Source organism: Meleagris gallopavo, chromosome Z (assembly GCF_905368555.1).
Source record: "Meleagris gallopavo chromosome Z, MGAL_WU_HG_1.1, whole genome shotgun sequence".
NCBI classification, from domain to species: Eukaryota; Metazoa; Chordata; class Aves; order Galliformes; family Phasianidae; genus Meleagris; species Meleagris gallopavo.
The window spans coordinates 22,360,716-22,377,410 of NC_139435.1; the positions used below are offsets into that span (position 1 = coordinate 22,360,716).

Below are 16,695 nucleotides of genomic sequence, written 5' to 3' on the forward strand. Positions count from 1 at the left end.
TAATTCAAAGCTCCACATTAATCTCTTGAGATGGCCAAACCTCTGTTGAGCTCAGTTGCTGTGGGAGTCCAAGGAATACACACTGCTGACACTGCTGACCTGCCTTTTAGATTGTCACCATCTGCTCTGTGTGAATTTCCAGCCTGCCTTTTGCCTCCTCCTCCTCCTCCTCCTCAGTCTGCACAATAAAATCACCTCCAACACCCTTGCCGTCTTTCCTTTCCAATTAATCCTGGACCTTTTTCTCACCATCCTCCGCACCACTGCAAAACACCCTTTTTAACCAATAAGGCACTATTCTGTTTTTTCATTCTCTTCTCTCCCCAGCAGGGACTCAGAAATGGCACTCTTTAATTGAAATGCCAAAAAGAGCTCCAGCTTAAGATAAATGGTCACAGGACCCTGTTTATCTTGCCTCAAACATCCCGCCCTAGCCTGCTGTGACAGTTAAAGAGTCTGGCTCCTCTAGGACACCAAGCATGCCTTATTAAGTGGGTTAAAACACATGTCTAGGTGGTGTTAAATCATAAATGAAACAGCAGCAGCAGGAACCTTCTGTGAGCATAAAATGCAGAAGCCTCATTGTAACCCACTGAAGTTCTCTCTTCAGAAGAAAACTCTATTAGACTTCTGAAATCTGCTTTACTACAGGGAGCACAGCTCTTCAGCTGAGCACAGAAGTGAGTCTGGCAAAGTAGTCCCCAACGGCAGAAATTGCCAGAGCACGCATAGCATGAAAAACATCTCCCACTTTCCTTAGAATTAATTTCTGCCCAGCATTCACTGGAATTTAGAAACCACTGGCAGTTGTGTGTTCCCCCCTTGGGACAGGCAGGAAGGAAGCAGCAACACTGATTTGTGCAGTTATTTGAAACATGATTTCAGCAAGCCAGGGGGTGAAATCAGCATTCTATTCTCTGTTGGCATCAACGAGGCTCAACCTGCTAAGTTCATCTGCTCTGAAACAGAGCGCAGAGGGTCGTCATTGGTGGTGCAGAGTCTGGCTGGAGACCTGTAACCAGTGGTGTCCCCCAGGGGTCTGTGCTGGGTCCGGTCTTGTTCAACATCTTCATCAGTGACCTTGATGAGGGGATAGTGGCCACCCTCAGCAAGTTTGCTGATGATACGAAGTTGGGAGGATTGGCTGACATGCCTGAAGGCTGTGCTGCCATTCAGTGAGACCTGGACAGGCTGGAGAGCTGGGCAGTAAGAAACCAGATGAGGTTCAACAAAAGCAAGTGTAGGGTCTTACACCTAGGGAGGAATAATTGCATGCACCAATACAGGCTGGGGGATGAGCTGCTGGAGAGGAGCTCTGCAGAGAGGGACCTGGGCGTCCTGGTGGACGACAGGTTGGTCATGAGCCAGCAGTGTGCCCTCGTGGCCAAAAAGGCCAATGGCATTCTGGGGTGCATTAAGAAGAGTGTGTCCAGCAGGTCGAGAGAGGTGATCCTCCCCCTCTACTCTGCCCTGGTAAGGCCTCATCTGGAGTACTGTGTCCAGTTCTGTGCTCTCCAGTTCAAAAAAGACAGGGATCTCTTGGAAAGAGTCCAGCGGAGGGCCACAAAGATGGTGAAGGGCCTGGAGCATCTCCCCTATGAAGAAAGGCTAAGTGAACTGGGTCTGTTTAGCCTTGAGAAAAGAAGACTGAGAGGGGACCTGATCCAGGTTTATAAATATCTGAGGTGTGGCGGCCATAGTGGTGAGGCCAGTCTCTTTTCAGTGGTACGTGGAGACAGGACGAGGGGAAACGGACATCAGCTGCAGCATAGGAAGTTTCGCACGAATGTGCGTAAGAACTTCTTCACGGTGAGGGTGACGGAGCACTGGAACAGGCTGCCCAGGGAGGTTGTGGAGTCTCCTTCTCTGGAGATATTCAAGTCTCGCCTGGACGCCTACCTGTGCGACCTGGTGTAGGGAACCTGCTTTGGCAGGGGGTTGGTCTCGATGATCTCTAGAGGTCCCTTCCAACCCCTACAATTCTGTGATTCTGTGATTGCATCAGCCTGATGTGGTTCTGGTGCTAGCCTAGATAACTTGGAAGAACAAAGAGACTCACAAAAATATCTACAAACCTGAAGTTAGGAGCATCACATCTGTGATTGCAAGGGTAAAAAGCAGTGATAGAAAAGAGGTGGTCCACAAGAAGGTCAACTTCATTTTGACTTTTCTCTCAGGTGAAGGATGAAAACCGTAGGAAAAGGGTTTGGGCACTACTATCAAGTTTCCTCATAGACTTGATGAACAAATATGTTTCTCAGGAATACATATTTACAGGTTCAGATACTTGCTGATGCACATTCCGGTAACTGTGTCTGTTAGACTGGTATCAGCAAGGTGGGCAGGTGTTACATACTCAAACTTCACACGGCTCATATGAAGTCTAATCTGGGACTCACTTGTTTTGCGCAGACAGATTTCTCAGTTTCCAAGTTTTCTTGCATATTTAAAGAAAGGATATGGCAAACAATAGCTTGATATATTAACTTGCAAAATATTGCACTTGTTGAAATCTTTACATACTTTTCAACTACATCTTGGATTTGGCCTCTGACTGTCCTGTCAAATGATGAAATGACAGATTTTTCCAACAAAAGAAGTCATGTACTGCAGTGAGAGATGCATTTATTTCATACACAGGCTCATCATCAAATTTAAAAAGACAGAAAACACTGTCATTGTTTTCAAAGGGAAAGCACATTTCCTCCCCTTCCCTCAATGTTCATGTCTAACAAACTTTTTTATTTCCCTCAAAAATCCTGCTGTGTATATCACTAGGTGCACATTTCAGCTGAAGGTGCTGTTTTCTCCGCAGGCTCGGGGTGATTACTTGGCTGAGAACTACCTGCAATTATGGATGATGTGGGGGACAGCTGTGTGCATAATATTCATCAGTGAAAATTGACATCTCTCTCTGAAACCCCTCTCTGCTCCTAACACTGGAATTGTTAGTTTTTCTAAGAATGTGAAGCAGGGGATTAACTGTGCTTCACAAATTCTGGCACATCCATTCCTGTGTGCAGGGTAAGCATTCCAGCCTTCTCCAGGGCAAAGGCTGGATAAACAATATCTGTAAATTTGTGCCTGATGGTGAACAGCACCAGTCCTTTCTCTGCATTGAAGAACAGCAGTCTGCCACCGCTGTAATCCAACAAGATGCCGATCCTGGCTAGTTGTTCTGTCACATGTATATCGCTCATCACATCCGTGTGAAAAAATCTGTAAAGAAAGCTGCAGGAAAATGAAAATCAGAATACAATGAGTCTCCTCATTGTGATTTACCAGAAATAACTTACTGCTTAATTCTCACCTATTAACAATTTGCCAATACAGCAGCACATCATGTGGCAACAGAATGTTGCTCAGTACATAGCTCACCTACCTAAGTGAAAGTGGCGTTTCTTCAAAGCCCTGCTCAGCACACCAAGGAGTCCTTTTGTTCAGCATCTTTGAATTCTTATGATAAAAGCAGACTTGCCAAAATCGTAATCATCTATATTTTTCATATTACACATCTTTGTGGGGATTTAAGCAGGAGCAGCACTTTAGCAAAACCTTTTTCTTCTCATATGCTTTGTTTAGCTGGTCATGTTCATGTATCTGTGAAATTTTACTCAAAAAAACCCCCCACATTTGTTTACATCAAGAACACCTTTACACCATGAAGAAGGTTATGATTTACAGAACTCCAAGTTGCCTGTTGCAGGCCCAGTGAAGACTAGCTGGCAGTCCTGCCACAGTAGCAGATGGATCCTGCTGTAAAGGGCAAGACAGGAGAAGGCATTCTCTATGGAGGCTTACATTCTCTGGAGGTAGAAACTTATTCAATAAAGACTATATTTGTGAACATTGGTGGGATTTTGTGAAACAGTTCAGGATATGAAGGATATTAACTGTCTGTGCCTGGGAAGATCATGAAAGAGATCCTCCTGGAAGCTACGATAAGGCACATGCAAGACAAGGAGGTGATTCAAGACAGCCTGCATTGCTTTACCAAGGGCAGAGTATGCCTGACCAGTCTGGTGACCTTCTATAATGGAGTACTGGTGTTCAAAGAAAGGGCAATTGATGTGGTCTACATGAACTTGTACAAGACCTTTGACACAGTCTCATACCACATCCTTATCTCTAAATTGAAGAGATATGGGTCTGAAGGGCGAACTATTGGGTAGGTAGAAATTGGTTGGATGGTTGAAGCCATAAGGTTATGGTCAACAGCTTGATGTCCAAGTGGAGGCCGCTCACAAGTGGTGTTTTCCAGGGCTCTGTCTGGGGACTACAGCTCTTCAACATTTTTATCAATAACATAGACAGTAGGATTGAATGACCCTCAGCAAGTTTGCTGCCAACACCAAGCATGGTCAAGTTGACACAACAGAAAGGATGCCATCCAGAGGGATCTCAACAGGTTTGAAAAATGGACCTTCATGAACTGACTGAGGGAGGTAGGTTGGTTGGAGATTTTTTTTTTTAATTAAGAGGAGGAGGTTTAAAGCTCTTTTGCAGTTTTCCTTTGCTTGCAGAAAGGAAACAGAGAGGTCCTTTGTCCTTTCTGCTCTTGAGAGTCTTAAAGCTGTCCAGTTTTACTTATATGACACACAAGTAACTTCTCAATTAGCTAGACTCAGCTTTACCTGGTTTGTGTAGGACAGCAGTGCATGCACCAGGAAGTGTCACTTAGTCCCACAACACTGCTCTGTGGCGTTGTTTCATAGCAAATCCCAATCCTGTAGCTTCTGCAGGCAGTGACAACAGTTTCCCAGTAATGACATCCTCGAGCAGGCAATGGTTCACCCAAGACTGATGGAAACCTATTTGTGGAAGAGGTGAAGAATAAAGTGATTGTGATGGTAGGCCAGCCATACGGTGATATTTGTTGTAGTCACGTTATGCAGCATCATCAACAATTACTACTGGATGATACTCTTTTCTTCTGAATGTGGTGTTCTATCAAAGATTTGAATGTTGTCACTGTGAGTCACTCTATTTTTGCACTAAGATGGACCCATCTTGAGTACAGAAAACTCATAAGCTAGCAAAAAGTGTAAAAGGTGACTTTGGAGGCAAAAAAAAGATCTCAAATTTAGTAAGCTTGCTCATGTCAGAAAACATGGCTATTTTAAGTAGACACAGTGACAAACACCATGTGTGCAAGTTGTAACAGTTAAAAAAAAGTGCTTAAATTTGTAATGCTCCATTACCTTATAGGAAACAATGAGTGTGGCACATCAAGTGGCTCTATGCTTGTGGTGAAGTTAATATCAGAAAGTAAAAAAAAAAACAAAACAACAAAACAATAAAAGAAAAGAAGTCAAGTTTGCAATAGATGGAACAAGCCTGGAAGCCTGGAAGGTACGATCATTCTAATATATGCCAGGAGAACTTCCTAACTCTCCAAAACCAAGGATGCTTTGACAAACATTACTAGTAATGCCCTCAGCAGAGGCACAAAGTGAAAGGACAGATTCCTTCCTGCCACAGATATATAATATATTTATAGACAAACATATATTTAAATATACATATAATTTATTTAAAGACAAACTCAACACATTTGTTCTTCCCAGAGCAGCAACAAATTCCTTTTAGATTACAGAGCTCTGAAACATTAACCAGTAACCACAGACTGAGGTGAATTCAACTGTCCTAGCAAGCAATTCCTCTGCCTTTGACTTTCTATGGAAATTCGTCAACATCAAACACTGCCTGGCGCCTACATCAGTGCTGCAATCATTGCAATATTTGAAAGCAAGTCTGCCGCACAGTGTCCAGGGTTGTCTGACTGAAGCAATTCAATTCTACAGAATTAGTTAGTGATGTGTGAAAGCTGCCTACAGAGAAAAGCAAGAGTGAGGCCCATCCTGAATGCTCCAGGATGGCTGTGCTCACATCTGCTACTCACCCAGTGAATGCAGCTTTCTCTGGAAGGCAGATCACGGTTTCATCAGGGGAGATTTGCAAAGCGGGATGAGCTGTGTCACTCAGTATGTGAAATCGAGTTCCTGGTACAATTCAAAACAAAGAAACACCAGTTCAGGGAGGCTATCAACATTAATACAAGATGAATCATAATATGCTAAATTACTGCTATCTTAGCTGAATAGAATTGTGTCTGCTGGAAGGAAGGAGTAGCAGAAAACTGGGCAACAATGCAAAAACTCTTCTGATCTGTGCCTGTTCACTACAGCAGTCTTCTGGAAACCAGGCCCAGGGATCAGGCTATGCTATTCAGTACATTAGCTAGGTATAAAGCAGTCTTATATTGACAGTTGAATCATTTTCAATTATTTGCTTTTTCAAAATAGCAAATTTGAATTCTGAGGCTGGTTTGAAAGAATCATGTTTGATTTAATTATGTCATACCTATGACAGAATTTAACAGTTTTTCTTTTGATGTCATACTAGTTTTACACTGACATAAATCTAACAACTTCAAATAAATTTGGCTCAGATTATTTTAATTTTAAGCAGACAAAGTATGGTCCCTTTTATCTCAATAGCTTTTTTTTTCTCCTATTAGTGAAAGTTCAGCTACAACTTCTGGAGAAAGATGATAAGGATATTACTGCTTTGCATACCTATCCCTTTTTTTTCCTAACATCAGAAAATGTTGATCTACCTTTTGTTGAGATGAGAGCAGCTTCACTCTGTTCACTTGTCCCAAATGTATTGACAGCCCTCAGGTAGAAGAAGTAGTTCACATTGGGCTCCAGGAATACCTTCAGTTCATGTCTCTTTATACCGGCAAAAGATCTGCAAATTTTGAAGATTTACATAAATGAAAATATACACAGATACATAAACCAGGAAAGAATAATTTATGCGAACAGTTAACCCACCAAATCATACTGCTGTCTCCTGCAACAACAGGCACCACAGAGAAACTCCAAAACAGGGAGGTGATCACTATTTTCACAAACAGCCAGGTTTTGTAGGAGCATTACTATTTCACTTGATATGTCCTCCCCGAGTTGTCTGACAAATTTTCAGGCCTTTGTTCCTTACACCTTCTCACTCAGTACAGTCATTCGGTGTAACACTCTATGTTCATTTTGCAGCATAATTAATCACATAAAATGCAAGCAGAAGAGCATAAAATTCTCATCTGCCTCCTGTAAAAAGTCTGCATTACAAAATGAACAAGCTAATGAAGAGGAATGTTTGTGATTAATTCATTTGCTTGACAGTGAATGTGCTTGTTGTGCTTGTACTATTTGGGCTCCAGACACAAAAGAATGAATACCCTTTTCTAAGAACACACATAAACCAGGAACTTTTTATTATTAACTCCTCACTCACAAATTGTTCATCAATAACGTCTTGGCTCAGTCTCCCTCACTGTGCCATGTGCTCTAACAGGCTGGTTTTGCAAGAGGCAGCAGCAGGAGAACTGTCTTTGCACAGTGCCCTGATTTGACTTAGTCTCCTGTTTGAGTTGTCCAGAAAAACTCAAGCACTAATATTCTCAGCTACTGATGTATTGCTACACTGCAGGCAAAAGAGAGTCAGCATCCAGTCAATCTGCTTCACAGGCACTTTGAAATACCTGTGAAAGCACCTGGGATAGATAGAAAGATGTAAATTTTATTTTATACATTGTTGGGAATCGAAGGATCAACTTAACAAATTCTCACACAGCGCATCCTGTGGATTTTTGCCTCATACAATAATGACAAAGAAATATAGTGTATACCCACTGCACTGTATGATGGTGAAGATGGTTTTTTTTATAGAATAGCCGATTCCCTTTAACTAATTCGTCCAGAAATCTTCAAGTCAAGTATTCAGTTTTCAAGTTTAATGAAGGTCTCCTTGACCTCTAGGCTGAAAGATGGTAACTTCAGTGGTAAAAAGATGAGATGAATGCAGAAGACTCAATCTGCACTTCAGTAAATTCACAAACAGCAGATTTGCTTCTAGTGAACATGCAACACATCTTCCTTTCCAAGCAGGGTTAGAGATGGAGCCCAGGGTGGTAGGTACCCTCCTGCAATTAATGTCACTGTGGGGAGCTAGATTCAACAAATCTCCTTTTCCACCACTAATTACTCTGAATCCAGAGGAGATATGGTAGGCAATCCAGCTGTCAGGTAAGATCTTTGCTATTCATTTGTATTGAATGTTTTTCCCCACATGTCCCAGCAGAGAGCAGTACAATCTGAAAAATAATCAGTGCTCATCCATTAGGATTTTCCACATGCCTCTGCTGCATTTATCAGACTAAGGTAAAATTCCACATCTCTACATATAGCATTTTCCTGTTAAAACCACACAGAGCTCTATGTCCAGGAGGATAATGCCTGGGGAAAGGCTGGTGCATCATATTCATTAGTCTGCAACTAGTATTTTGTACTGGTGACATTAGAAATGATTAAAAACACAGAAAAAGCACTGGTTCCTGTGATCTTTTCAGTTTGAAAGAATTTCAAACTGTTCAAGGCTCTTGCATGGTTAGCGCTGGGTCTTGCTGTCTTTGCAGAATGCACTACATTAATACTGGAACTATTGCAATGTAAACAGAAGTAGGTTCCCCAAAGCATTTGCACTTTTGCTTCATTAGCCAAAGCCCTGACCATAAGAGCACTTCATCAAGCATTGGTGCATAGGCACGCTGAAGTTCTTGGAAACTTTCCTGGAAGTTTCAGGGAAGAGATGCAAGATGATGAGTGATCTTTAGACAAGAAATGGGAAAAAAGCTTTGTCTGAGCATAGAAGGCAAGAGAAAAAGATGAGTTGAATAGAAGTGCAACATGGGAACTGAGTAAGAAGGCAAATAGAAAAGAAGCAATAGAAAGAAAAATGGGGCTGGAAGCAGAGGAATGGGAAAACTAGTGGGCACCCAAGCTTTGAAAATAAGCATTCATGCTTCCTCTACAATCTGCCCTTTAAGATTACCATCCTGACATCACGGCTGTGAGTCTGAAGCACAAACCACCAAGAAACTTAACAATAAGCAACCAGGTGAGATGAAACAGGGATACACTAAGCTCTTCCTCAGAAACTTTTTGTGGCAACATGATGATCAATGAGTCTGAACTGTAGCCATATTCTTAGCTTAGTGCCTTCTTCTGTCTTTTGGAAATTAGAAGATATTTTCTTTTTATACTATTAACTTTTATTTAACTGATAACTAGTTAATAAAGCACAAAAATTCTTCTACTTCTAAGCGGGCAAATAAATTTTAATGCAACAAGTAAACTTGGGATATTCACACTCTTAAGTCTAGATCCCAGAGCCTGGGTACCCAGAGAAGATTCTGGATCCAGTTGATTGCAGAATAGTCAGCTATCAAATGTCAGTCTACTGTCTCTTTCAAACTTGAAATTCTTCAAAGAAGAATTTGCTTGCATTTTTAAATCTGAGAGCAATAGCGTATTTCTTCAAGCTGTAGTAGTAAGAAAGAAATACCTAGTCCTTATCTTTATGACTTGATCATTACATATATCTGGTTAGTAAAACAGCGATCAGATTTTTGAATACATTCTCTACTTGATAATCTTTTTTAGCCAGCCTTAATCTGCCTAGGAATAAGAGCCCATTGATGTTAGTTAGAATTATGGCTTAAGAAACAGTCCTGCTGCTGCCAGCTATGAAATAAAATGTGCAAGGAAGAAAGATTTTCACCTTCAACACTCAGCCAGCTCCAAGATCATGAGAGACTGAGGCCAAAGAAGAAATAGGTGTTGCTCTACTCTCTCTGATAGAGGATAGGGCGAGGGGGGAGAAAAGTGAATACTGAGGTCTTCCCAGGTTCTGAGCGATCATTGTTGTTTGTCATGTTTCAGAATGCAATCAGTTATAAAAAAAAGTAAAGATGAAGAGAAAGTATGATTGCTGTCCAGCTTATAACAATAGAAAACAGGTGTGGGAGAAGGGAAGGGAAAATGCATTTCTAAGATCCTGACTATGCTGGGGAAAAGCCTGTTTCATTTCAGAGCTCTTGTAAGAAGCAATGCAACTAGATCTTCCTTGAGACTGCCAGCAATATTGAAGCATGTAGTTTTGATCATGAAAGAGAAATGTAAAGGCAACTTTTTATTTTGTCCTATGTATTTCCCACATATGTACAGCTGCCTACTTTAAGGGTGATTGGATATGTAGTAGTTTTGTTGTTAAGGCGTGATGCATTCTGTCCTTTAGCAGAAATGTTTTAACATTTTTACTATCCTCACAATCTCCTGGCATCATGATACAAACTTCAAAATTTAGAAATTCAATAAATATTTTAAGTTAAATATTTAATGTATCTCTTCAATCTCTCTATTTATAAGAATTTATAAGTCTCAAAATCTGGACTCCACATTTTTGATATGTGCTATTCAACACAGAGCAGAAAGAACTTACATGTCTCTTTACCTTTAAATTGCCAAGCAGTATTATAGCAGCAACTGTCTGCTACATTTGTGATTTCCCTGCTTTTAGTGAAATCCAATGCTGTGTTTTGATGCATGTTTCTCTGATTAGCATCCTCACTTATTTCAAGAACACAGTGTCTAGAGAATATTTTTTAATATTGCATTGCAAATGATACGCCTGGTAGTGATTCAGAAACGCCCTCTGTGTTGTAATTGTCATTCCCACCCCCAACATCCCACTGAAACAGCACCTCCGGACCTGTGCTGATACCTCTGATGGCAAGCTAGAGCTGAAAGCATATAGGCTTCTGACAAAAAGTGCAGAAGAACACAGAAGGGGCGCACCGGGAATGAAAAAAAAAAAAAAAAAAAAAAAAAAAAAAAGCCCTTGAGGTTAAATATAAAGAGTAAATTGTTCTGAATTCCATCCCGCTGTGCTGCATGCTTCATTTCCTCTCCTCCATGGTTAGATCACCAAAGCACCACTTGCAATGGTCTTCATTGCTACCTGAGGTGGCAAACTCAGCACAGGCACAGAGGAGGAAGATTCCCTATTTTCTACACAATCGCTTCCTTAGCTGGCTGGACAACTGTTCGCAAAGCTATCAGAGGGAGATATGCCTCCTGTTTCCAGTGTTAGACCTGTTCTTTGAGCAGGCAGAAAATTTCAGTCACTAGTGGTGTCAGTATCATATTAATGGAGAGGATGACACTCATTCACTTCCACTTTTATGAACTCACTGCGTACCACAATGATTTCTTCCTCCCAAGTCTTATAGATTTCTCCTAATGTGATACATGGCTTCCCTTTGAACAGCCCACACTAATCCTTGGACTACACACTTCACAGTTTTCTTCCACCCACAGCTCCATTGACTTCTCAACACAAAGAATCTGAATGGCAAGAAAATAGCAGAGCTCTGGAAACTGAGAGAAACATTTCTAAGCCAGACAAGAATTCTGGAAAAAAGAATCAAATTGGTGAGGAGCTACAAAACCCCAGAAGAAGGCCAGTGATTCATGGTTGTAGAAGATTTAAAAGCATTGTATATAATGTCATATTCCTCATGTGGCAAGTTGGAAAAGAAAGCGCCCAGAGGGAAAATCTAGATTTTTTGATGTTATCTAGAAGAAAATATTTTATGAGGATTTCTCGAGGTTCCTTAAGTTCTCTCTCTGAGGAACTGGAACTGCTCAAGAACATGCTGAATGCCACAGAGGGCTTCTCAGTCCAGGCTCATGTTGCACTAACAGTATACTTTTGACTTTACTTGCCAGAGTCCTGCCACATGGGTTTTCAATAAACAGGTTCTTGAATGCCTGTCTGCTACAGACTCTTAGGACTTTCAGTGAACAGTTTCACAAATGTTAGAAAATAGATGACTTACTGAAATGACAGATACAACAGATTCAGGATTGACGCTAATAAATGCACTAACCAAAATAGTGTTAATATGTGTAGTTTGCTCCAAAAGTAATGCCTCCTATTTAATTCTGTAGAAATTCCAACAAAAAGCACAGTAACACTATTCGGTAAAGCAAATTCTCAGCTTCAAAACACTGGTTCTAGTATAGTCACAACGATTAACTATGTATTTTTGACAGTGATGAACAAGAGCCTGTAAGCCATGTCCTTAAAAATCTGCACTAGCAGAAGCGACCTACTGCTTCACAGTTGCTATGACAGTGTTGTTGCTATAAGAGTGTTGCCACTCTTGAATGAAGAGTCCATCTTTCATTGAACACATGGAAGTCAGAAGGTTTCCAAATCCAGACTATATGGTGGGTGTGGTAGGAGAGTCCAGACAAGACTAGCAATGTCCTCCACGGCAGTTTGGTGAAGTTCCCACTGATTGGAAAAGGGGAAACATAACCCCCATTTTCAAGAACGGAAACAAAGAAGATCCAAGGAACTACTGCCCAGCCAGTCTCACCTCTGTGCCTGGCAAGATCAGATCCTCCTGAAGGCTCTGCTAAGGTGCATGGAAAATAACAGTGATGTGACTGGTGGTAATCAACATGACTTGACCATGGGCAAATCATGCCTGACAAAATTGGTGGCCTTTTATGATAGAGTTACAGCATCAGAGAGTAAAGGAAGAGCATCTGATGTCATCTACCTGGACGTGTGCAAAGCATTTGATACTGTCCCGCATGACATCCTGTTTGGCAAATTGGAGAAAAATGGATGGACCACTTGCTGGGTAAGGAATTGGCTGGATGGTCACACTCAGAGCTGCAGTGAATGGCTCAATGTCCAACTGGTGATAAGTGGCATTTCTCAGGGATTGGTGTTGGGATCACTGTTATTTAACATTTCTGTAGCTAATGTGGACAGTGGGATCAAGTGCATCCTCAGCAAATTTGCAGATAACATCAAGCTGACTGGTGCACTTGACATGCTAGAAGGAATGGGTGCTACCCGGAGGGACCTGGACAGGCTTGAGAGGTGGACCCATGCCAACCTCAGGAAGCTCAACAAGGCCAACTGCAAGGTCCTGCACCCAGGTTGGGGCAATCCCAAGCACAGATACAGGTTGGGTGGAGAATGGCTTGGCAACAGCCCTGAGGAGAAAGATTTGGGAGTGTCAGTTGATAAAAGACTCAGGATGAGCTGGTAATGTGTGCTTACAGCCCACAAGGTCAACTATATCCTGGGTTGCATCAAGAGAAGCGTGACCAGCAGGTCGAGGGAGGTGATTCTGCCCCTCTACTCTGCTCTCGTGAGACCCCACCTGGAGTACTGCGTCCAGTTTAGGGGACCCCAACATAAGAAGGACGTGGATTTGTTGGAGCAGGTCAAGATGAAGGCCATGAAGATGATCAGAGGACTGGAGCACCTCCCCTGTGAGGACAGGTTGAGAGAATTGGGGCTCTTCAGCCTGGAGAAGAGAAGGCTTCGAGGAGACCTTATAGCAGCTTTCCAATATCTTAAGGGGGCCTACAGGAAAGCTGGGGACACACTTTTTATAAGGGCATGTTTTGACAGGAAAAGGGAAGTGGCTTTAAAGTGGAAGAAGGTAGATTTAGACTAGATATCACAAAGAAATTATTTACTGTGAAAGTGGTGAAACACTGGAACAGGTTGCCCAGTGAGGTTGTGGATGCCCCCTCCCTGGGATCATGCAAGGCCAGGCTGGATGAGCAACCTGGTCTAGAGGGAGATGTCCCTGCCTATAGTCCCTGCCTATAGCAGGGGGTTTGAACTAGGTGATCTTAAAGGTCCCTTCCAACCCAAACCATTCTATGATTCTATGATCCATGAATACCAATGGGTGCCATTTTTTTTAGCACGGAGGAATTCAATGACACACTTTTGCTTCATACACATTTCTGTGCAGGTCAGATGCCACCGTGTCAGACTGCCCCTCTGCTGCCATATGGAACATGGCAACAAAATGTAATGGAATATCGGAGGGAAAGTTTCACCTCTACTGCCATACCACGAACACACACCTCTCCTGTAGGCCAACATAATAAAATAGGAGGCAGTACTTTCAGAGCAGTCCTCATACGATGATAACGCCAGCAAGATGATGCCAGCCTGGCTATTTTCTTCACCCAAAGATGAGGAACACTGTTCACCAAAGTTCTCTCCTAGTGAAAGAATAGTAAGGCAGATTCCCATCCTTTTCTCATACTCATCTCCATTCCTGTCCCGTCTCTCTTCCTTTCTCTTCCTGCCTATACTCCCTCACATTCTAAACACTACCTCTGTTCCCCTCCCTGGGGTGATGTTTTAACATGCTTTGGATGGAGAGTCAAATGCTACAGTCATATACGTTAACAAGTTCTTCACAGAGATCATTATCATACTGATAGATATGAACTTTAATATTAATTTCAAGGTTAGTGAATTAAAAGATCTCACTCTGAGCACTGAGACATTTGAGATTCTATTGTTTGCTGAATTGTTGTCTGCTTATTTTTACACCTTTAGCCCAAATAGGACTGTACTGCAGCAAAACACTCACTCCTTTGGCTGCTTTCTGGGCCTACCTTGCAGGTCTTAGTCTCCAAGGTTTACACAGGAGATAAGCAGCCACCAGCACTTTTAATGCCTTATGTACAAATTTCACAGGGACTCACACACAGCTCCAGCTTTTTGTGGGGGCATTTCACCCTACCCGCTTCTCTCTTGGTAGTGTCCCTTGCTTTGTATAAGTTTCCAGAATTACATGTGTGAGAGCAGCCACTCAAGCTGGGACTGCAGATGGTAAATTCTGTGAGGTGGCTGATTATTATTGCCCACACCTTCTCTAGGTGCCCTTCTCTGACCTCTGCTTTTCTACTGTGCAATTGAGAGGAGCTGTATGAATTTGCCAGGGCTGCTAGGAAGTCTATTTGAACTCCCACATGGGCACTAGAGAATTGCACAGCTAAGGGACTGATAAGAGGCACAGGCTGTCTGTCCCCAAGAAGTCCCCAAGATGACTGTTGCCCAGGAAACCTGTGAAGGACATACTCTGTGCTTTCAAGGAAGACAGTAAAAAGAAACTACAATGTTTTCAGGCCCACATGCTCCTGTGTGGGCATTAAAGACACAACTTTGTTCCACCTAATACAGGTACGTGGCAAGGTAACACAAATACCCTTATATGTACTTCCAGAAGGCAACTCAGACAATTTAAGATCTGACTCACCACCTGGAGCTATTTTTCTCACTCATCAGCTACATGAGGAATTAATTTTTAGTCCTATCTTGCACCTCAGGGGCATTAAATGGGAGCAGTACAGGCAATATGCTCCATCTACCAGTTGGCTCTTTTCCCTCTGGCTTTACACACACACACATAAAGCAGAAATTTTTAAAAAGAAAGGAATTCTCCATCCTTGAAACATCCTGAGCTATTATGGAAGCTTCCTAGGTTAATCTCAGAGGGATTGTTTTTGGAAAAATAAGGAGAAGTATTGCTTTGAGGGAAAATAAGTGGTTAAAAGGTGGTCTTTGGCACTGCAAAAAGAACAAATACAGATATTTCAACTGCAGCAATTCAGAGAAAAGTTTTGATTTTATCTTCTCTGAATTTTTCATGTGTCACAGTAAAAGGACAACTTCTGCCCACATAAAGGCCAAAAAGTAAAATGTGACTCAGTATAGTTATAAATATCTTTGATTTTGCATAGTTTATTTGAAAAAGAGAAGGGGTCAGTTCTGGCAGCTTGTTGCCACAGTTAACTCCACACTAACAAAATGCTTGTTGCTAACAACACCTCGCTCACATATTGCAGAAATGGGCTCACATGGTAGTTCTTTTTTCAGAAAAAGAGGCAATTCCAGTTAACAGCAATGAAATGTAAGGGCAAACATATAGCCCAGATTTTGGGAGCAGCTACATTATTTCTGATCAACGGAGACTTTGGCAGTTTGACAGCATCCTGATGGCCTTGTGAAATATGTATAAACCAGAACAGGTCATGGCTGTTCTCCTGAAGAAGAGGAAAGCTGGGTGAGTTGCCCCTCCTCCTCTTGTTTGCATTAACAGCATGCTGGTGCTGGGTAAAACAGGGTCTCTCAACCTTGCAGAAGTTTTAGCCTACTTTTGTAAGCCACAAAGCACGCACAGTTGCTCTGTCTTACCTGTCTACTAGAAACCTGTGAACTCTTTAGTCCACTTGACTAATATATTGACTGCAAGGAGCAGAGTTCTTCCTTACCTGTTACACATCCATGTAAGCTAGCCCAAATGGGCTCCAATCAAGTGTTGAGAGCTTGAAGCTCTTTCATAGGGTCCCACTCTCTACATCAGCAACTGTAGTTTGTTGGAATGTTGTTGCCATATTTTTTTTTTTAAATAAAAATCCAAAGCCATACAGACTATCACATAATTTACTGTGCATTTCAACAACTCCATGGTTTCACTTTTTCATGTTGTCTTTGTCTCTTCTCACCCTTTATGTAGCTCAGATGTAGTATAAGAGAAAACAGAGAAGGTCTGGAATAAGCACATACCACCCCCAACTTCCAAGCTGTTCTTTGGGTTGCTGCAGACTCCTGTGGCACTCTTGCACAGTGGATTGCAGGCACACACACGGGCGTGTGTCAGGACAGCACTGGACTCAGCCGTACTTTAGGAGGAATCTGCTTGTGTGCAGATGGGTCATCAACTTTACTGGGGCACCAGTACTATCCTTTCTGTGTCCTCAGCTGGCTCCCATTTTGTTCCCCACACAGCAGAGAGCAAACTGAGCTAACCTTCATCCCACTCACTCCTGCAGGACTCAGCTGCTCTCCCCTGCCCTGCCGGCGGGCCATCACAGCTGAGTGGGAGTGATTGTTTCCCTAGCCAGCACAGTCCTGCAACTTCTGGTTGATCGCAGGCAGTACAATGTCTCCAGG

General features: G+C 42.3%; 1 protein-coding gene across 1 annotated transcript in view; it reads right to left on the reverse strand.

Moving 5' to 3' along the window:
- Positions 1-2,600: 2,600 nt before the first annotated feature.
- CMYA5 (cardiomyopathy associated 5) overlaps positions 2,601-16,695 on the reverse strand; it is a 48,397-nt gene continuing 34,302 nt past the window's right edge. Inside the window, exons 10-13 of the mRNA XM_010725512.4 lie at positions 6,620-6,753; positions 5,903-6,002; positions 4,635-4,811; positions 2,601-3,231 (exon numbers count right to left, since the gene is read on the reverse strand). Coding sequence (XP_010723814.2) covers positions 2,979-3,231; positions 4,635-4,811; positions 5,903-6,002; positions 6,620-6,753 — 664 coding nt within the window. The 3' untranslated portion in view covers positions 2,601-2,978. The remainder of the gene's footprint in view (positions 3,232-4,634; positions 4,812-5,902; positions 6,003-6,619; positions 6,754-16,695) is intronic.